Below are 24,009 nucleotides of genomic sequence, written 5' to 3'. Positions count from 1 at the left end.
AATCAAAATATGGTGAAATAGGAATATATCATCAGATGCTGAGCATGTAGCATCCATTTAGACAATCTGATCCTTATCACAAAGTAAAAAGATGCATATCTGGGAATAATATATCTCTTTTGGGATATTCAAGGGCAATTAGACAGTCTACAACTGAGTTCTCTCTCTCCAACGACAGCATAAGTGTGGATAAAAAAAGGAGAATCCATTATACAGTATAATGATTAGAAGTATGAAACTTTGCCATAAAATTCTTTGAAATGTACACAATGCACTTTAAATTATGAAAAAAGACGCAAAAAGAATACAATTTAGTAAGAATCTGAAATCCAATTAATCTGGGATTTATGTCGGAAAAATTCCAGCTGCAACCCTCTCAGTATTATAAAAATTCTAAAAATCCTTGGATGTGCATGAGACTAAACCTTCTGAACAACCTATTCAGGGGAACTCTTTGCAACAACTTTTTTATGTACTGATATAGTCTCTGCATTAAAAGGTGAGATCTCACTCGAATAATGCAACAAAAATTAAGAATGTATGGAAGTTGACTCGTTTTAAATTCTATTCACTAAAATGGTGACCATAAACAATGTAACTACTGTGGACAAGCCTACTTGTAATGCAATGAACGTTCAATGGATGAAGACAAGCCTAATTATTAAATGAGCAACTAAATTTTAACTTAAACATTTACCAAGTATAATGACAAAAATGTATACCACCAAGTAATTTTCATCTGTTCATTATGGCTTAGGGATATTATATACAACTATTTTTTATTTTAGCAGTATTCACTGTATTGTTTCCAGATGTTACCACCTAAATTATTTTCCAGTTGCTGATCAGTATACATGAAAATGCCAATACAGCCTGTACAATATCTGCACCCTATTATGAATCATTTATGAAACTATAATGCTCTTACAAGATAACAAATGTTAAGTGATAAAAAAAAACTTTGCAATCATGTTTGACAAACACATAAAAATACCACATACATCACTAAGTATGCCTGACTGTAAAGCAGCATAAGTTAAAGAGTGTATATCACTATGTACAACTCTTCACCAGGTTAAGTTGCACATAATTTTATTGAAGATAATTATATTCAAGTAATTATAACAACAAACTTGAAGAGATATATTCTTCAAAACATTTGAGGACATCCCACACAAGCATAAAGTTGATATTAGGAATGCCACACGAATGGGTTACTGTATCAAGGCCGATATAATCATCACAAAATAACATTACAAAATAAAAATGTTATGGCGTGTGTTGTGGTGTATCAGGAAGATATGGTGAATGCTTGATTAAGTTGAAGTATGGCAAAACAGCTTAAATTTTTCCAAGAGAGGAGGTCATAATTATGTTGACTGGTTGGTTAGGATTATTAATATATGCATGTATCATAGTGAGGTTCCTGAAGTTTGGCAGAAAGCCTGTTTCACGGTATGGGGAATAAAAGGGAATGTTGGGAATGTTCAAATTACAGAAGTCCATTGAGTACTGGTAAGCTGTATGGAAGAGTGGCAATTAAAAAGGGTGGTGGCATGAACACAGCATAACACTGGGATGGTGGCATGAACACAGCATAATACTAGGATGGAACAATATGGCATCAAGAGTGGGAGGTGGCTCTAGTGTTGATTTGCAACATTTGTTAGAGATTTTGTATGTGGCATTCATGACTCTGGAGAAAACACGAGTTGACAGAGATTGGGGGAAAAGCTATGAGGAGTTTCCACCAAGAAGAAAAAGCAAGTGTGCAAGAAAGAAGAGACAAAGGTGGTTGGTACCAAGTGAGGGTGGGTCTGTAATGTCACCAATGCTGTTTCTGTTCATGCATGAGGCAGTAAGGGAGGTGAATGTAAGAGTCCTGGAAAGACAAGCAGGTGTACAGCGTGTGTATGTCTTTTGGGGCGACAGTTCCTGTTTGCTAATGACACAGCTCTAGCAGCAAACTCATGCAAGAAACTGCAGAACCTGGAGTCTTCTGAGTTTGGAAGTGTATGAGGGGAGAAAGATGAGTTATGTGAGTAAAAGTAAGGTTATTAAATTTAGCAAGCAGGAGATGCAAGTTGGTTGAAGTGTGAGTTTAAATGGAAAGAACTTCGCATAAGTGGAGGGTTACAGATTCATGGGAAGAGACATGGCAGGGGATGGAACACAGGAGCTGAAGTACATTATGGGGTAGATAAGGGTCCTGGGTGCATTTACGAGTGTGTGGAAAGAGAGATCACAGACTATGATGGCAAACATAAGTATATTTGATGGCATAGTAATCCCAATAGTGTTGTATGGACGTGAAGTGTGGGCCAAAGAAAAAAAAAAAAGTTTGAAAGGAGGTGGATGTGTTGGAAATTTTATGTGAGGACAATAAGTGGTGTTAGGGGGTTAACTGAGTAAGAGAAAGAGGTAGTAGTAGGGGGAATATGGTTGAGGGAGCTGAGTACAGTGTTGAAGTAGTCTGGACATACAGAATGAATTAGTGAGTGGGAGAGGTATAAAAGAAAGAGGCAGGAGGTCAAGAGAAAGGTGCAAGAGGTGAAAAAGAGGGCAAATGAGAGTTGGGGTGAGAGAGTATCATTTCAGGGAGTATAAAAAGATGTTTTGGAAGGAGGTAAATAAAGTGCATAAGACAAGGAAGCAAATGGGAACTTCAGTGAAGGGGGCTAATGGGGAGGTGATAACAAGTAGTGGTGATGTGAGAAGGAGATGGAGTGAGTATTTTGAAGGTTTGTTGAATGTGTTTGATGATAGAGTGGCAGATATAGGGTGTTTTGGTCGAGGTGGTGTGCAAAGTGAGAGGGTTAGGGAAAATGATTTGGTAAATAGAGAGGAGGTAGTAAAAGGTTTACGGAAGATGAAAGCCGGCAAAGCAGCAGGTTTGGATGGTATTGCAGTGGAATTTATTAAAAAAGGGGGTGACTGTATTGTTGACTGGTTGGTAAGGTTATTTAATGTATGTATGATTCATGGTGAGTTGCCTGAGGATTGGCGGAATGCTTGCATAGTGCAATTGGACAAAGGCAAAGGGGATAAGAGTGAGTGCTCAAATTACAGAGGTATAAGTTTGTTGAGTATTCCTGGTAAATTATATGGGAGGGTATTGATTGAGAGGGTGAAGGCGTGTACAGAGCATCAGATTGGGGAAGAGCAGTGTGGTTTCAGAAGTGGTAGAGGATGTGTGGATCAGGTGTTTGCTTTGAAGAATGTATGAGAGAAATACTTAGAAAAACAAATGGATTTGTATGTAGCATTTATGGATCTGGAGAAGGCATATGATAGAGTTGATAGAGATGCTCTGTGGAAGGTTTTAAGAACATATGGTGTGATAGGCAAGTTGTTAGAAGCAGTGAAAAGTTTTTATCGAGGATGTAAGGCATTTGTACATGTAGGAAGAGAGGAAAGTGACTGGTTCTCAGTGAATGTAGGTTTGCGGCAGGGGTGTGTGATGTCTCCATGGTTGTTTAATTTGTTTATGGATGGGGTTGTTAGGGAGGTGAATGCAAGTTTTGGAAAGAGGGGCAAATATGCAGTCTGTTGTGGATGAGAGAGTTTGGGAAGTGAGTCAGTTGTTGTTCACTGATGATACAGCGCTGGTGGCTGATTCATGTAAGAAACTGCAGAAGCTGGTGACTGAGTTTGGTAAAGTGTGTGAAAGAAGAAAGTTAAGAGTAAATGTGAATAAGAGCAAGGATATTAGGTACAGTAGGGTTGAGGGTCAAGTCAATTGGGAGGTAAGTTTGAATGGAGAAAAGCTGGAGGAAGTGAAGTGTTTTAGATATCTGGGAGTGGATCTGGCAGCGAATGGAACCATGGAAGCGGAAGTGAATCATAGGGTGGAGGAGGGGGCAAAAATTCTGGGAGCCTTGAAGAATTTGGAAGTCGAGAACATTATCTCGGAAAGCAAAAATGCGTTTGTTTGAAGGAATAGTGGTTCCAACAATGTTGTATGGTTGCGAGGCGTGGGCTATGGATAGAGTTGTGCACAGGAGGGTGGATGTGCTGGAAATGAGATGTTTGAGGACAATATGTGGTGTGAGGTGGTTTGATCGAGTAAGTAATGTAAGGGTGAGAGAGATGTGTGGAAATAAAAAGAGTGTGGTTGAGAGAGCAGAAGAGGGTGTTTTGAAATGGTTTGGTCACATGGACAGAATGAGTGGGGAAAGATTGACCAAGAGGATATATGTGTCAGAGGTGGAGGGAACGAGGAGAAGTGGAAGACCAAATTGGAGGTGGAAAGATGGAGTGAAAAAGATTTTGAGTGATCGGGGCCTGAACATGCAGGAGGGTGAAAGGCGTGCAAGGAATAGAGTGAATTGGAACGATGTGGTATACCGGGGTCGACGTGCTGTCAATGGATTGAACCAGGGCATGTGAAGCGTCTGGGGTAAACCATGCAAAGTGTGTGGGGCCTGGATGTGGAAAGGGAGCTGTGGTTCTGGTGCATTATTACTTGACAGCTAGAGACTGAGTGTGAACGAATGGGGCCTTTGGTGTCTTTCCTAGCGCTACCTCACACACATGAGGGGGGAGGGGGTTGTTATTCCATGTGTGGCGAGGTGGCGATGGGAACAAATAAAGGCAGACAGTATGAATTATGTACATGTGTATATATGTATATGTCTGTGTGTGTATATATATGTGTACATTGAGATGTATAGGTATGTATATTGTGCATGTGTGGACATGTATGTATATACATGTGTATGTGGGTGGGTTGGGCCATTCTTTCGTCTGTTTCCTTGCGCTACCTCGCTAACGCGGGAGACAGCGACAAAGCAAAATAAATAAATAAATAAATAAATAAATATAAATGTTACAATATGAGGGAACAAGTAGAGAGGATGAGATGGAAGGACAGAGAAAAAGATGCTTTCAGTGAACATGGCCTGAAGATGAAATAGAGTGTGAGGCATGCATGGGAAATAGCAAATTGGAGCAATGTGGGAGACAGAAAAGCTGTCAGTGGGCTAAACAAGGGTATATGAAGCAATCAGACAAAACCCCATAAAGGTTTATGTGGCTTGGTTGTGGATATGGGACTCTGGGTTCAGTGAATTATACATGACAACTGTAAGAGTGGGTTTTTTTGTATATGATCTGTTCCTGGTAGAAAAACAGCAAATGTGAAAAGAAATTACCAATCAGGCCATTAAATAATGTGTATACAATCATCACTACACTCACAATATTTGATATAAAAATATGCATAATTTTATGGTGCTGATGCAAAGTTGTTTTCAATGCACATAAATCTGAACATCAGATCATAGTAGCTACTGTCATGATATGATGAAAATAATATTATTATAAGAATTCAACGTACTCCAGTAATTTATGCCCTAATTCATCTGAACATGATAATATATACAGAAATGAATATAGCTAAATCATTTAAACTCTAAATTTCAGTCGTACAGAAATGGACTTGGAAATCAGGTAGAATAAAACACAACTGATTCTAATTTTCAATCATTACAACGATATTTATAGATACAGGAAGCAGCAATTCACTACCTCCATCTTAAAAAATATGTCGAACTTCGAGGTTATTCTCTTCAATACTGAATGATCTGAAGCACATCATTACATTTATACATAACCTCAGGTCCCTTTTATTGGGTTCCTTTGGCTTCAAAGCTGGGCTACAATCAGAAGCAGGGAAATTACTGGACTCCATGGGGGTGAAAAGTTCTTCTTAAAAGATTGTGCCCTCTTTTTTCAATTAATGATATACACCCTCACCAAAAGTTACTTTTCACTTTCAGTGCAACCATAAGCTGGCAGCAACTGGCAACACCAGTGGAACATGTTTAACATATGCAAAATTGAAATTACCATAAGCACAATACTTAAAAGCTCATTTCAAATGAGGCACCTCACTAAACCTATCCATGCCACAGAAAAATGAACATCTAAATATAAGAATATATTGTGAGTCAGATGTCACAGATACACCAAATAAATGCATTAACTATTCAATGCACTTATGCAGTAGCTGTAACTCTTTTCTCCTCACAGCCTATATACAAAAGTTCTTAATATGTGCTCACTCACTACATCACCACAAACTACCTGTAAACATATGTTTCCACTCTGAACTGAAATTGTCATATGGAACTGTTCTTCTATGCACAAATTATTTCAGCACATATGACTGCATGCCCACAAGTACATATGCATTTGCAAGTGTGTGTTCACTTGTATGCACAATGTATGCATGCATTTGCTGACAAGTGTTGAGTTTATGCATGGACACACATCCAAGCAAAAAATGTATTCGTAAAATTGTTTTTTACTTGAATTATTCAAACTGGTAAGGATAAAATATAGCAATATGTATTACAGAAAAATTCAATATGAATTAGTGACACATTTTTCTCATTTCAGAAAATAATGACAATGAAAGAATCAAATCTATTCCTGGCAGATCTAACTTTATATACACTATAATAATTCTTGAATTCCAAATGAAAAAAAATATATCAACAAATTAACAATAAATCCCATCATACATAACTGCAGAAATGATTTAGAGTAAACTAATCATCTTTAGTAAGCCTGCAATCAATGAAATCTTCGTAAGTTTTAAAAAAAACATAAAACCCTCATTAATTTTGATTTATAATTGCACTTACTCCTAAATGCCTACCCAAGTATTCATAAGCATGAACAGACAGTTTGTTGTGTGAATGCTTCCTACTTGTTTCATGAGCTGATCAACAAGCTCGTCATGGCACTGTTTTCATGTATTAGATAAATATATATCTTCTTTCCCTGTAAATTACCATAAATGTTTGATCAAACAATATTCACTGATTCTTATTTATCATTACCCAAGGAATTTCATCAACAAATGGACTGAGAATAATCACAGACATTTTAATCTGATGACCAGCAACTTCAACAATTTATTTACTTATAACACCATCACTTTAATCCATAGTTTTACCTTCAAATCATCTTTTCTTCCCATTAAATGATGTGCATATCCACTCACAAATTAGTCTGTAAACTTAGAAAAGTGAAAAAATTTATATTTACATATGTACATATATAACAATGAACAATGCCACTTTTGCTATACACCTTCAACTGACCTTTTTCCCTGAAGAAAAAGTTATACTATTATCTACACCACAGGTTTAAAAATTAATGAAGACAGTAATATCTCAGCCATTAATCTCTTCCTGTTGTTCTATCTGGCCCTTCAGAATGACCCAAGCACTATCTACAAGACCATCAGTAACAAGCGTGGACCCTTCATTCAAGGAGCGTTCCAAACATCCAAGCTTTGCACGTAAACTCTTGCGGCTGTATTCCATGTATGGGATCTGCCATAAGAATACTTTGTAAATAAGAATGTTAGATCCCATAAGAATATTTTGTAAATATGAATATTAAGTCATCACTTAACCAACTTTAAATCTGATTACAACACGACATTGACAAGAAAATGTTTGATACCCTTTTACTTTCCACATATATGGCTTTTTGCCACCACAGTAAATGACACCTGACAACCTTCAACTTTGACCACAACTTTCAAAATTTAAACATAGAATGTTCTACATGCTATCTATGATATGAGTTTGTTCCATCAATCACACACTGGAGGCAATGAACCAAGGAAACATAACACTAAATGTGGCAAAAAAGAAAATAATTTCATTTATTTATTTTTTATTTATTTTGCTTTGTCGCTGTCTCCCGCGTTAGCGAGGTAGCGCAAGGAAACAGACGAAAGAATGGCCCAACCCGCCCACATACACATGTATATACATACAGTCCACCCATGCACAATATACATACCTATACATCTCAATGTAAACATATATATACACACACAGACATATACATATATACACATGTACATAATTCATACTGTCTGCCTTTATTTGTTCCCATCGCCACCTTGCCACACATGGAATAACAACCCCCTCTCCCCTCATGTGTGCAAGGTAGTGCTAGGAAAAACACCAAAGGCCCCATTCATTCACACTCAGTCTCTAGCTGTCATGTAATAATGCACCAAAACCACAGCTCCCTTTCCACATCCAGGCCCCACACACTTTGCATGGTTTACCCCAGACGCTTCACATGCCCTGGTTCAATCCATTGACAGCACGTCGACCCCGGTATACCACATCGTTCCAATTCACTCTACTCCTTGCACGCCTTTCACCCTCCTGCATGTTCAGGCCCCGATCACTCAACATCTTTTTCACTCCATCTTTCCACCTCCAATTTGGTCTCCCACTTCTCATTCCCTCCACCTCTGACACATATATCCTCTTGGTCAATCTTTCCCCATTCACTCTCTCCATGTGCCCAAACCATTTCAAAACACCTTCTTCTGCTCTCTCAACCACACTCTTTTTATTTCCACACATCTCTCTCACCCTTACATTACTTACTCGATCAAACCACCTCACACCACATATTGCCCTCAAACATCTCATTTCCAGCACATCCACCCTCCTGCGCACAACTCTATCCATAGCCCACACCTCGCAACCATACAACATTGTTGGAACCACTATTCCTTCAAACATACCCATTTTTGCTTTCTGAGATAATGTTCTCGACTTCCAAACATTCTTCAAGGCTCCCAGAATTTTCGCCCCCTCCCCCACCCTATCATTCACTTCCGCTTCCATGGTTCCATCCGCTGCCAGATCCACTCCCAGATATCTAAAACACTTCACTTCCTCCAGCTTTTCTCCAATCAAACTTACCTCCCAATTAACTTCACCCTCAACCCTACTGTACCTAATAACCTTGCTCTTATTCACATTTACTCTTAACTTTCTTCTTTCACACACTTTACCAAACTCAGTCACCAGCTTCTGCAGTTTCTCACATGAATCAGCCACCAGCACTGTATCATCAGCGAACAACAACTGACTCACTTCCCACGCTCTCTCATCCACAACAGACTGCATACTTGCCCCTCTTTCCAAAACTCTTGCATTCACCTCCCTAACAACCCCATCCATAAACAAATTAAACAACCATGGAGACATCACACACCCCTGCCGCAAACCTACATTCACTAAGAACCAATCACTTTCCTCTCTTCCTACACGTACACATGCCTTACATCCTCGATAAAAACTTTTCACTGCTTCTAACAACTTGCCTCACACACCATATATTCTTAATACCTTCCACAGAGCATCTCTATCAACTCTATCATATGCCTTCTCCAGATCCATAAATGCTACATACAAATCCATTTGATTTTCTAAGTATTTCTCGCATACATTCTTCAAAGCAAACACCTGATCCACACATCCTCTACCACTTCTGAAACCACACTGCTCTTCCCCAATCTGATGCTCTGTACATGCCTTCACCCTCTCAATCAATACCCTCCCATATAATTTACCAGGAATACTCAACAAACTTATACCTCTGTAATTTGAGCACTCACTCTTATCCCCTTTGCCTTTGTACAATGGCACTATGCAAGCATTCCGCCAATCCTCAGGCACCTCACCATGAATCATACATACATTAAATAACCTTACCAACCAGTCAACAATACAGTCACCCCCTTTTTTAATAAATTCCACTGCAATGCCATCCAAACCTGCTGCCTTGCCAGCTTTCATCTTCCGTAAAGCTTTTACTACCTCTTCTCTATTTACCAAATCATTTTCCCTAACCTTCTCACTTTGCACACCACCTCGACCAAGACACCCCACATCTGCCACTCTATCATCAAACACATTCAACAAACCTTCAAAATACTCACTCCATCTCCTTCTCACATCACCACTACTTGTTATCACCTCCCCATTTGCCCCCTTCACTGAAGTTCCCATTTGCTCCCTTGTCTTACGCACTTTATTTACCTCCTTCCAAAACATCTTTTTATTCTCCCTGAAATTTAATGATACTCTCTCACCCCAACTCTCATTTGCCCTCTTTTTCACCTCTTGCACCTTTCTCTTGACCTCCTGCCTCTTTCTTTTATACCTCTCCCACTCATTTGCATTTTTTCCCTGCAAAAATCATTCAAATGCCTCTCTCTTCTCTTTCACTAATAATCTTACTTCTTCATTCCACCACTCACTACCTTTTCTAATCAACCCACCTCCCACGATTCTCATGCCACAAGCATCTTTTGCGCAAGACATCACTGCTTCCCTAAATACATCCCATTCCTCCCCCACTCCCCTTACCTCCTTTGTTCTCACCTTTTTTCATTCTGTACTCAGTCTCTCCTGGTACTTCCTCATACAAGTCTCCTTCCCAAGCTCACTTACTCTCACCACTCTCTTCACCCCAACATTCTCTCTTCTTTTCTGAAAACCCCCACAAATCTTCACCTTTGCTTCCACAAGATAATGATCAGACATCCCTCCAGTTGCACCTCTCAGCACATTAACATCCAAAAGTCTCTCTTTCATGCGTCTATCAATTAACAAGTAATCCAATAACGCTCTCTGGCCATCTCTCCTACTTATATACGTATACTTATATATATCTCGCTTTTTAAACCAGGTATTCCCAATCACCAGTCCTTTTTCAGCACATAAATCTACAAGCTCTTCACCATTTCCATTTACAACACTGAACACCCCATGTATACCAATTATTCCCTCAACTGCCATTTTACTCACCTTTGCATTCAAATCACCCATCACTATAACCCGGTCTTTTGCATCAAAACCACTAACACACTCATTCAGCTGCTCCCAAAACACTTGCCTCTCATGATCTTTCTTCTCATGCCCAGGTGCATATGCACCAATAATCACCAATCTCTCTCCATCAACTTTCAGTTTTACCCATATCAATCTAGAATTTACTTTCTTACACTCTATCACATACTCCCACAACTCCTGATTCAGGAGTAGTGCTACTACTTCCCTTGCTCTTGTCCTCTCACTAACCCCTGACTTTACTCCCAAGACATTCCCAAACCACTCTTCCCCTTTACCCTTTAGCTTCGTTTCACTCAGAGCCAAAACATCCAGGTTCCTTTCCTCAAACATACTACCTATCTCTCCTTTTTTCTCATCTTGGTTACATCCACACACATTTAGACTCCCCAATCTGAGCCTTCGAGGAGGAAGAGCACTCCTCGCGTGACTCCTTCTTCTGTTTCCCCTTTTAGAAAGTTAAAATACAAGGAGGGGAGGGTTTCTGGCCTGCCGCTCCCGTCCCCTTTAGTCGCCTTCTACAACACGTGAGGAAAGCGTGGGAAGTATTATTAATCCCCTATCCCCAGGGATAATTTCATTTATACACAATACAATGTATTTCAGCTTTCAATGGTAACTGAGTACAGGTTTTGTACTATTAATTAGGAGTCTTATATAAAGGAGAAAAATATTTAAAAACCTCTAGTTTAACTTGCTACTTTTACAATTATCTATATTTCTGATGCCTTGACCCCCTTCAGAATTCATCCCTTGAGGAAAAGGCAGGGAGAGTGCACATAGCAAAAATGTCTCCAGTCTGCCCTGTCCAAACACAACTCCCTTAAATGCTCCATTCACTTCACACCTTTCTGGATTCCTATGAAATATTTTCCCTTTCAGAACACCAGCTGTCTTACAAACTTTTTCCTTCTATCCTGTTCATAAATATTTTCTTTAACGACCTATCATCATTTATCTTCCCAACCACTTAAAATGGGTGACATCTCACACTAGTATTCCCCTTCTCTGGCATCTCACATTTCTTATAAACATTAGCATTACTTACATCAATCTACTAACACCCAACCATCCTAACCTTGTCCATAAAGAAGCTTGGTAGTCAACTTGAAACAAATAATTTTTAGATCAGGAAAATAATAAAGCACTTTTTTTTTTTTTTTTTTTTTTTTGCTTTGTCGCTGTCTCCCATGTTTGTGAGGTAGCGCAAGGAAACAGACGAAAGAAATGGCCCAACCCACCCCCATACACATGTATATACATACACGTCCACACATGCAAATATACATACCTACACAGCTTTCCATGGTTTACCCCAGACGCTTCACATGCCCTGATTCAATCCACTGACAGCACGTCAACCCCGGTATACCACATCGATCCAATTCACTCTATTCCTTGCCCTCCTTTCACCCTCCTGCATGTTCAGGCCCCAATCACACAAAATCTTTTTCACTCCATCTTTCCACCTCCAATTTGGTCTCCCACTTCTCCTCGTTCCCTCCACCTCCGACACATATATCCTCTTGGTCAATCTTTCCTCACTCATTCTCTCCATGTGCCCAAACCATTTCAAAACACCCTCTTCTGCTCTCTCAACCACGCTCTTTTTATTTCCACACATCTCTCTTACCCTTACGTTACTTACTCGATCAAACCACCTCACACCACACATTGTCCTCAAACATCTCATTTCCAGCACATCCACCCTCCTGCGCACAACTCTATCCATAGCCCACGCCTCGCAACCATACAACATTGTTGGAACCACTATTCCTTCAAACTACCCATTTTTGCTTTTGGAGATAATGTTCACGACTTCCACACATTCTTCAAGGCTCCCAGGATTTTCGCCCCCCTCCCCCACCCTATAATTCACTTCCGCTTCCATGGTTCCATACGCTGCCAGATCCACTCCCAGATATCTAAAACACTTTACTTCCTCCAGTTTTTCTCCATTCAAACTTACCTCCCAATTGACTTGACCCTCAACCCTACTGTATCTAATAACCTTGCTCTTATTCACATTTACTCTTAACTTTCTTCTTTCACACACTTTACCAAACTCAGTCACCAGCTTCTGCAGTTTCTCACATGAATCAGCCACCAGCTCTGTATCATCAGCGAACAACAACTGACTCACTTCCCAAGCTCTCTCATCCACAACAGACTTCATACTTGCCCCTCTTTCCAAAACTCTTGCATTCACCTCCCTAACAACCCCATCCATAAACAAATTAAACACCATGGAGACATCACACACCCCTGCCACAAACCTATATTCACTGAGAACCAATCATTTTCCTCTCTTCCTACACGTACACATGCCTTACATCCTCGATAAAAACTTTTCACTGCTTCTAACAACTTGCCTCACACACCATATATTCTTAATACCTTCCACAGAGCATCTCTATCAACTCTATCATATGCCTTCTCCAGATCCATAAATGCTACATACAAATCCATTTGCTTTTCTAAGTATTTCTCACATACATTCTTCAAAGCAAACACCTGACACACATCCTCTACCACTTCTGAAACCACACTGCTCTTCCCCAATCTGATGCTCTGTACATGCCTTCACCCTCTCAATCAATACCCTCCCATATAATTTACCAGGAATACTCAACAAACTTATACCTCTGAAATTTGAGCACTCACTCTTATCCCCTTTGCCTTTGTACAATGGCACTATGCACGCATTCCGCCAATCCTCAGGCACCTCACCATGAGTCATACATACATTAAATAACCTGACCAACCAGTCAACAATACAGTCACCCCCTTTTTTAATAAATTCCACTGCAATACCATCCAAACCTGCTGCCTTGCCGGCTTTCATCTTCCGCAAAGCTTTTACTACCTCTTCTCTGTTTACCAAATCATTTTCCCTAACCCTCTCACTTTGCACACCACCTCGACCAAAACACCCTATATCTGCCACTCTATCATCAAAAACATTCAACAAACCTTCAAAATACTCACTCCATCTCTTTCTCACATCACCACTACTTGTTATCACCTCCCCATTTGCACCCTTCACTGAAGTTCCCATTTGCTCCCTTGTCTTACGCACTTTATTTACCTCCTTCCAGAACATCTTTTTATTCTCCCTAAAATTTAATGATACTCTCTCACCCCAACTCTCATTTGCCCTCTTTTTCACCTCTTGCACCTTTCTCTTGACCTCCTGTCTCTTTCTTTTATACATCTCCCACTCAATTGCATTTTTTCCCTGCAAAAATCGTCCAAATGCCTCTCTCTTCTCTTTCACTAATAATCTTACTTCTTCATCCCACCACTCACTACCCTTTCTAATCAACCCACCTCCCACTCTTCTCATGCCATAAGCATCTTTTGCGCAATCCATCACTGATTCCCTAAATACATCCCATTCCTCCCCCACTCCCCTTACTTCCATTGTTCTCACCTTTTTCCATTCTGTACTCAGTCTCTCCTGGTACTTCCTCACACAAGTCTCCTTCCCAAGCTCACTTACTCTCACCACCCTCTTCACCCCAACATTCACTCTTCTTTTCTGAAAACCCATACAAATCTTCACCTTAGCCTCCACATAATGATCAGACATCCCTCCAGTTGCACCTCTCAGCACATTAACATCCAAAAGTCTCTCTCGCACGCCTGTCAATTAACACGTAATCCAATAACGCTCTCTGGCCATCTCTCCTACTTACATACGTATACTTAAGTATATCTCGCTTTTTAAACCAGGTATTCCCAATCACCAGTCCTTTTTCAGCACATAAATCTACAAGCTCTTCACCATTTCCATTTACAACACTGAACACCCCATGTATACCAATTATTCCCTCAACTGCCATTTTACTCACCTTTGCATTCAAATCACCCATAACTATAACCCGGTCTTTTGCATCAAAACCACTAGCACACTCATTCAGCTGCTCCCAAAACACTTGCCTCTCATGATCTTTCTTCTCATCCCAGGTGCATATGCACCAATAATCACCAATCTCTCTCCATCAACTTTCAGTTTTACCCATATCAATCTAGAATTTACTTTCTTACACTCTATCACATACTCCCACAACTCCTGATTCAGGAGTAGTGCTACTACTTCCCTTGCTCTTGTCCTCTCACTAACCCCTGACTTTACTCCCAAGACATTCCCAAACCACTCTTCCCCTTTACCCTTTAGCTTCGTTTCACTCAGAGCCAAAACATCCAGGTTCCTTTCCTCAAACATACTACCTATCTCTCCTTTTTTCTCATCTTGGTTACATCCACACACATTTAGACTCCCCAATCTGAGCCTTCGAGGAGGAAGAGCACTCCTCGCGTGACTCCTTCTTCTGTTTCCCCTTTTAGAAAATTAAAATACAAGGAGGGGAGGGTTTCTGGCCTGCCGCTCCCGTCCCCTTTAGTCGCCTTCTACAACACGTGAGGAAAGCGTGGGAAGTATTATTAATCCCCTATCCCCAGGGATAATTTCATTTATACACAATACAATGTATTTCAGCTTTCAATGGTAACTGAGTACAGGTTTTGTACTATTAATTAGGAGTCTTATATAAAGGAGAAAAATATTTAAAAACCTCTAGTTTAACTTGCTACTTTTACAATTATCTATATTTCTGATGCCTTGACCCCCTTCAGAATTCATCCCTTGAGGAAAAGGCAGGGAGAGTGCACATAGCAAAAATGTCTCCAGTCTGCCCTGTCCAAACACAACTCCCTTAAATGCTCCATTCACTTCACACCTTTCTGGATTCCTATGAAATATTTTCCCTTTCAGAACACCAGCTGTCTTACAAACTTTTCTTTCCTTCTATCCTGTTCATAAATATTTTCTTTAACGACCTATCATCATTTATCTTCCCAACCACTTAAAATGGGTGACATCTCACACTAGTATTCCCCTTCTCTGGCATCTCACATTTCTTATAAACATTAGCATTACTTACATCAATCTACTAACACCCAACCATCCTAACCTTGTCCATAAAGAAGCTTGGTAGTCAACTTGAAACAAATAATTTTTAGATCAGGAAAATAATAAAGCACTTTTTTTTTTTTTTTTTTTTTTTGCTTTGTCGCTGTCTCCCATGTTTGTGAGGTAGCGCAAGGAAACAGACGAAAGAAATGGCCCAACCCACCCCCATACACATGTATATACATACACATCCACACATGCAAATATACATACCTACACAGCTTTCCATGGTTTACCCCAGACGCTTCACATGCCCTGATTCAATCCACTGACAGCACGTCAACCCCGGTATACCACATCGATCCAATTCACTCTATTCCTTGCCCTCCTTTCACCCTCCTGCATGTTCAGGCCCCAATCACACAAAATCTTTTTCACTCCATCTTTCCACCTCCAATTTGGTCTCCCACTTCTCCTCGTTCCCTCCACCTCCGACACATATATCCTCTTGGTCAATCTTTCCTCACTCATTCTCTCCATGTGCCCAAACCATTTCAAAACACCCTCTTCTGCTCTCTCAACCACGCTCTTTTTATTTCCACACATCTCTCTTACCCTTACGTTACTTACTCGATCAAACCACCTCACACCACACATTGTCCTCAAACATCTCATTTCCAGCACATCCACCCTCCTGCGCACAACTCTATCCATAGCCCACGCCTCGCAACCATACAACATTGTTGGAACCACTATTCCTTCAAACTACCCATTTTTGCTTTTGGAGATAATGTTCACGACTTCCACACATTCTTCAAGGCTCCCAGGATTTTCGCCCCCCTCCCCCACCCTATAATTCACTTCCGCTTCCATGGTTCCATACGCTGCCAGATCCACTCCCAGATATCTAAAACACTTTACTTCCTCCAGTTTTTCTCCATTCAAACTTACCTCCCAATTGACTTGACCCTCAACCCTACTGTATCTAATAACCTTGCTCTTATTCACATTTACTCTTAACTTTCTTCTTTCACACACTTTACCAATCTCAGTCACCAGCTTCTGCAGTTTCTCACATGAACCAGCCACCAGCTCTGTATCATCAGCGAACAACAACTGACTCACTTCCCAAGCTCTCTCATCCACAACAGACTTCATACTTGCCCCTCTTTCCAAAACTCTTGCATTCACCTCCCTAACAACCCCATCCATAAACAAATTAAACACCATGGAGACATCACACACCCCTGCCACAAACCTATATTCACTGAGAACCAATCATTTTCCTCTCTTCCTACACGTACACATGCCTTACATCCTCGATAAAAACTTTTCACTGCTTCTAACAACTTGCCTCACACACCATATATTCTTAATACCTTCCACAGAGCATCTCTATCAACTCTATCATATGCCTTCTCCAGATCCATAAATGCTACATACAAATCCATTTGCTTTTCTAAGTATTTCTCACATACATTCTTCAAAGCAAACACCTGACACACATCCTCTACCACTTCTGAAACCACACTGCTCTTCCCCAATCTGATGCTCTGTACATGCCTTCACCCTCTCAATCAATACCCTCCCATATAATTTACCAGGAATACTCAACAAACTTATACCTCTGAAATTTGAGCACTCACTCTTATCCCCTTTGCCTTTGTACAATGGCACTATGCACGCATTCCACCAATCCTCAGGCACCTCACAATGAGTCATACATACATTAAATAACCTGACCAACCAGTCAACAATACAGTCACCCCCTTTTTTAATAAATTCCACTGCAATACCATCCAAACCTGCTGCCTTGCCGGCTTTCATCTTCCGCAAAGCTTTTACTACCTCTTCTCTGTTTACCAAATCATTTTCCCTAACCCTCTCACTTTGCACACCACCTCGACCAAAACACCCTATATCTGCCACTCTATCATCAAAAACATTCAACAAACCTTCAAAATACTCACTCCATCTCTTTCTCACATCACCACTACTTGTTATCACCTCCCCATTTGCACCCTTCACTGAAGTTCCCATTTGCTCCCTTGTCTTACGCACTTTATTTACCTCCTTCCAGAACATCTTTTTATTCTCCCTAAAATTTAATGATACTCTCTCACCCCAACTCTCATTTGCCCTCTTTTTCACCTCTTGCACCTTTCTCTTGACCTCCTGTCTCTTTCTTTTATACATCTCCCACTCAATTGCATTTTTTCCCTGCAAAAATCGTCCAAATGCCTCTCTCTTCTCTTTCACTAATAATCTTACTTCTTCATCCCACCACTCACTACCCTTTCTAATCAACCCACCTCCCACTCTTCTCATGCCATAAGCATCTTTTGCGCAATCCATCACTGATTCCCTAAATACATCCCATTCCTCCCCCACTCCCCTTACTTCCATTGTTCTCACCTTTTTCCATTCTGTACTCAGTCTCTCCTGGTACTTCCTCACACAAGTCTCCTTCCCAAGCTCACTTACTCTCACCACCCTCTTCACCCCAACATTCACTCTTCTTTTCTGAAAACCCATACAAATCTTCACCTTAGCCTCCACATAATGATCAGACATCCCTCCAGTTGCACCTCTCAGCACATTAACATCCAAAAGTCTCTCTTTTGCACGCCTGTCAATTAACACGTAATCCAATAACGCTCTCTGGCCATCTCTCCTACTTACATACGTATACTTAAGTATATCTCGCTTTTTAAACCAGGTATTCCCAATCACCAGTCCTTTTTCAGCATATATGTCAGTTAATTTTCCCTCTAAAGCTTTGTCATCTGTTCTTGACACTATCTTGCTCATCCAGGAAATGGTGAGCATGTATGAAAAAAACAGTCAGTTAACAGAAAATTTGGAATTTCTATCTAATTATCTATGTCTCTGATCCCCATTACCTATGGGAACTCCCATAAGGGGTGGCTTCAGCAAAATAAATCTCCATTACTGGTGAACTTCAAAGCCACTTCTTGGCCTTTAGTGACTCACCCTTAACATTCTACTGGCAGATGGTAACTTTAGCACAGCATTTCCAGAGGTACTTACCTAATGTTCCCACTAAATACTAAATAATTGTACCAAATATCCCAACCTACTACCTTCTACCTGATGGTGTTGTCTAAAGTTCTATCTATTACTCCTATCACTTTGCCAAAAGGCAGGACTAGCACGCTGAATCCAATGCATGAAAATCTAGTTACTCAGAATAAGCTGAGCGAGTTAAGTGTTTTCAAGTGTTGTGTGTGACAAGGAGAGACTGTATGTTTGTAAACAGAATGCCAACAGTCCATACGTGGGTAAGGCAGAAAAAAAAGACTTCTACCTGAGTCACAGGAATGAAACTTGACAACCATTGAAGTGCTAGCTCACCATGCAGCCTTCACAAACCCTTTCGATACCCAGGAGTGTAGTACCAGTAATATACATCACTGATCAGTGACTACCTATCAAATACTACCTTCGCAATTTCAATTAATCTTATGACTAAATGAATCTGGGAGCATTTTTATGGAAAGAGATGAATCAAGATGAACTTACAGGTAAAACACATGGTGCATTGCTGGTTTCTAGGGGGAGATAATGAAAGTACAAAACTAATGAAATATTAAGAATATGGTGGCAAAGTGAATATTGAAGAGATAATAAGCACAGTGATTAAAGCTAACAGTTTAAATGACATAATATGGATTCAAACAGTAATCAGACTCGTAGAACAGAAAACATATATTATGGCCAAAATATCAAAAAGCAGAGACGAGCTTTGTACAGTGACATGCAAATACTGAAAACTGTCATCATAGCCAATGTAGGAAAAGTAAAATGTGGTGTATAATGGACAGTGATATTTCATTTGAAGAGATGAGATGTTAAATCAAAGAAAGGGTGTCTTTAAGCTGGCAAATGTAACAGCTGAGATAATGTTATTACTACACTGCTGCACATGGGTGTTACAGTAGGAGGTAAACAGGAAAAAAAAACAAAGAAATATGCAGGGTGTTCACTGAACAACAGAAATCACTATTCACCTAAAAATGTAAAAAGAAACTGAAGGATGAAGATTATAGTCACAATGATTGATCAGCTAAGAGAAAATTAGTTCCAGGACCAGATGAAATCCATATACCTCAAATCAAACGCATCAACAGAAAACAATGATTTTGTTACTGAGGCAAAGTCTTAATGAGAGCAAAATTCCAGTTATTCACAAACAGGTATATGTAACATTAATACAATAAGGAGCATCCAAGCCAATGCCTAAACAATACAAAGCAGTTAGCTTGACTTTGCAAGTAACAAGTCTTCTAAAGAGTGATAAAGGACACATATTATGCTATCTAATCATGAACAGCTTCATAAACAAAGGCCAACTAGGATTTGCACTAAGAAACGGGTATGCAAACCCATTTATTAGCTCATTACAATGAAACACTGAAGTTTAATCCAAAGGAAAAGGATGGTCACTTTTTCTTAACTTCACAAAAGGTATCTGAAAAAGTAAACCCATGAATTTTGTAGATAGAGTAACTAAACAATAAGTTAAGGATATGAGAAGAAGATGGTTTAAAGAGTTTCTGACAGAAAGTTTCAAAGGCAGCAAAAGGAACCATGTCTGAGGAGGAAATCAGCCTATCTGGGATACCAAAGGAAATAGTATTAGCCTCAACACTCCATATAATAATGCTGTCATTACACTGACAAACAAAGTAAAGAAAATCATAGTAAGAAGCTTTGCTGATGACACAACAGTAAGCAAAGTGACTGGGTCAGAAACTGATCAAAAGATGCGAATACACTTGAACACAACTTACAAATGGACATGAGTGAAGCTGGAGGAATCTAACAATGCTAAGTTTAAGCAAATACGTTATGGAAGAAAGAATAAAATGGGCCCAAAAGAGAAAGTGGTAGAAAGCAGAAATGTCAAATATTTGAGAGCAATCATAAATCACAAACTAAATTTCAGAGAACATCACTGAGTCAAGTGATGAGTGATATGATTCTGAGAAGTTTCACAAGAGACAGAAACCTACTTAATGTATATTTAATGTCTATACATGTATATGAAGCAAACTGAATATTGATGTGCTGCACAGCCACCAACTAAATAAACAAAAATAATAAATTAGTCCTGAAGCAATTGTGGGAGTATGTGATTAAGTGTAAGAAAGTAAACTCTAGATTGATATGGGTAAAACTGAATGTGGATGGAGAGAGATGGGTGATTATTGGTGCTTATGCACCTGGTCATGAGAAGAAAAATCATGAGGCAAGTGTTTTTGGAGCAGCTGAGTAAGTATGATAGCAGCTTTGATGCATAAGACCGGGTTATACTGATGGGAGATTTGAATGCAAAGGTGAGTAATGTGGCAGTTGAGGATATAACTCGTGTACAAGGGGTGTTCAGTGTTGTAAATGGAAATGAAGAGCTTGTAGATTTGTGTGCTGAAAAAGGACTGGTGATTGGGAATACCTGCTTTAAAAAGAGATATACATAAGTATATGTGTGTAAGTAGGAGAGATTGCCAGACAGCATTATTGGATTACGTGTTAATTGATAGGCTTGTGAAAGAGAGACTTTTGGATGTTAATGTGCTGAGAGGGGCAATTGAAGGGTTGTCTGATCATTATCTTCTGGAGGCAAAGGTGAAGGTTTGTAGAGGTTTTCAGAAAAGAAGAGAGAATGTTGGAGTGAAGAGAGTGGTGAGAGTAAGTGAGCTTGGAAAGGAGATGTGTGAGGAAGTACCAGGAGAGACTGCGTGCAGAATGGAAAAAGGTGAGAGCAAATAACGTAAGGGGAGTGGGGAGGAATGGGATGTATTCAGGGAATCAGTGATGGCTTGAGCAAAAGATGCTTGTGGCATGAGAAACGAGGAAGGTTGGCAGATTAGAAAGGGTAGTGAGTGGTGGGATGAAGAAGTAAGATTATTAGTGAAAGAGAAAAGAAGAGAGAGGCTTTTGGACAATTTCTGCAGGGAAGTAGTGTGAATGACTGGGAGATGTATAAAAGAAAGAGGCAGTAGGTCAAGAGAAAGGTGCAAGAGGTGAAAAAGAGGGCAAATGAGAATTGGGGTTAGAGAGTATCATTAAATTTTAGAAAGAGTAAAAAGATGTTCTAGAAGGAGGTAAATAAAGTGCATAAGAGAAGAGAACAAATAGGAACATCGGTGAAGGGGGCTAATGGGGAGGTAATAACAAGTAGAGGTGAAGTGAGAAGGAGACGGAGTGAGTATTTTGAAGGTCTGTTGAATGTGTTTGATGATTTATTTATTTATCTAATTATTATACTTTGTCGCTGTCTCTCACGATAGCGAGGTAGCACAAGGAAACAGACAAAAGAATGGCCCAACCCACACATGTAAATACATACATGTCCACACACGCACATATACATACCTATACATTTCAACGTATACATATATATACATACACAGACATATACATATACATAATTCATACTTGCTGCCTCTATTCATTCCCATCGCCATCCTGCCACACATGGAATGACAACCACCCTCCCCTGCATGTGCATGAGGCAGCGCTATGAAAAGACAATAAAGGCCCCATTCGTTCACACTCAGTCTCTAGCTGTCATGTATAATGCACCAAAACCACAGCTCCCTTTCCACATCCAGACCCCACAAAACTTTCCATGGTTTACCCCAGGCGCTTCACATGCCCTGGTTCAATCCATTGACTGAACGTCCACCTCGGTATACCACATCGTTCTAATTCACTTTATTCCTTGCACGCCTTTCACCCTCCTGCATGTTCAGGCCCAGATCACTCAAAATCTTTTTCACTCCATCCCTCCACCTCCAATTTGGTCTCCCACTTCTCCTCATTCCCTCCCCCTCTGACACATATATCCTCTTTGTCAATCTATTCTCACTCATTCTCTCTTCTGCTCTCTCAACAACACTCTTTTTACTATTCATTATCCCTGGGGATAGGGGAGAAAGAATACTTCCCATGCATTCCTCACGTGTCATAGAAGGCGACTAAAGGGACAGGAGCAGGGGTTTGGAAACCCTCCCCTCCTTGTATTTTAACTTTCTAAAAGGGGAACCAGAAGGAGTCATGCAGGGAGTGCTCATCCTCCTCGAAGGTTTAGATTGGGGTGTCTAAATATGTGTGGATGTAAATAAGATGAGAAAAAAGGAGAGATAGGTAGTATGTTTGAGGAAAGGAACCTGGATGTTTTGGCTCTTGAGTGAATCAAAGCTCAAGGGTAAAGGGGAAGAGTGGTTTGGGAATGTTTTGGGAGTAAAGTCAGGGGTTGGTGAGAGGACAAGAGTAAGGGAAGGAGTAGCACTACTCCTGAAACAGAAGTGGTGGGAGTATGTGATAGAGTGTAAGAAAGTAAACTCTAGATTGATATGGGTAAAACTGAAAGTGGATGGAGAGAGATGGGTGATTATTGGTGCATATGCACCTGGGCATGAGATGAAAGATCATGAGAGACAAGTGTTTTGGGAGCAGCTAATTGAGTGTGTTAGTAGTTTTGATGTACGAGACCGAGTTATAGTGATGGGTGAATTGAATGCAAAGGTTAGAAATGTGGCAAATGGGGGAATAATTGGTGTACATGGGGTATTCAGTGGTGTAAATGGAAATGATGAAGAGCTTGTAGATTTGTGTGCTGAAAAAGGACTGGTGATTGGGAATACCTGGTTTGAAAAGAGAGATATACATAAGTATACGTATGTAAGTAGGAGAAATGGCCAGAGAGCATTATTAGATTACGTTTTAATTGATAGGCGTGCAAAAGAAAGACTTTTGGATGTTAATGTGCTGAGAGGTGCAAAGGTGAAGATTTTTAGAGGTTTTCAGAAAAGAAGAGAGAATGCTGGGGCGAAGAGAGTGGTGAGAGTAAGTGAGCATGGGAAGGAGATTTGTGTGAGGAAGTACCAGGAGAGACTGAGTGCAGAAAGGGAAAAGGTTAGAGCAAAGGACATAAGGGGAGTTGGGGAGGAATGGGATGTATTTAGGGAAGTAGTGATGGCTTGCGCAAAAGATGCTTGTGGCATGAGAAGCGTGGGAGGTGGGCAGATTAGAAAGGGTAGTGAGTGGTGGGATGAAGAAGTAAGATTATTAGTGAAAGAGAAGAGAGAGGCATTTGGATGATTTTTGCAGGGAAATAGTGTAAATGACTGGGAGATGTATAAAAGAAAGAGGCAGTAGGTCAAGACAAAGACGCAAGAGGTGAAAAAGAGGGCAAATGAGAGTTGGGGTGAAAGAGTATCATTAAATTTTAGGGAGAATGAAAAGATGTTTTGGAAGGAGGTAAATAAAGTGCGTAATACAAGAAAACAAATGGGAGCATCGGTGAAGGGGACTAATGGGGAGGTGATAACAAGTAGTGGTGATGTGAGAAGGAGATGGAGTGAGTATTTTGAAGGTTTG

General features: G+C 40.1%; 1 protein-coding gene across 8 annotated transcripts in view; it reads right to left on the bottom strand.

Moving 5' to 3' along the window:
* Positions 1–203: 203 nt before the first annotated feature.
* Positions 204–24,009, bottom strand: part of LOC139756514 (FAST kinase domain-containing protein 5, mitochondrial) — a 120,572-nt gene continuing 96,766 nt past the window's right edge. For all 8 annotated transcript variants that reach the window (XM_071675977.1, XM_071675974.1, XM_071675976.1 and 5 more), the window contains one exon: positions 204–7,346. In XM_071675977.1, the coding sequence (XP_071532078.1) occupies positions 7,185–7,346 (162 nt within the window). In that variant the 3' untranslated portion in view covers positions 204–7,184. The remainder of the gene's footprint in view (positions 7,347–24,009) is intronic.

This window comes from Panulirus ornatus, chromosome 22 (assembly GCF_036320965.1).
Source record: "Panulirus ornatus isolate Po-2019 chromosome 22, ASM3632096v1, whole genome shotgun sequence".
In the NCBI taxonomy this organism is placed as follows: domain Eukaryota; kingdom Metazoa; phylum Arthropoda; class Malacostraca; order Decapoda; family Palinuridae; genus Panulirus; species Panulirus ornatus.
This window is presented reverse-complemented; position numbering and strand designations above follow the sequence as displayed.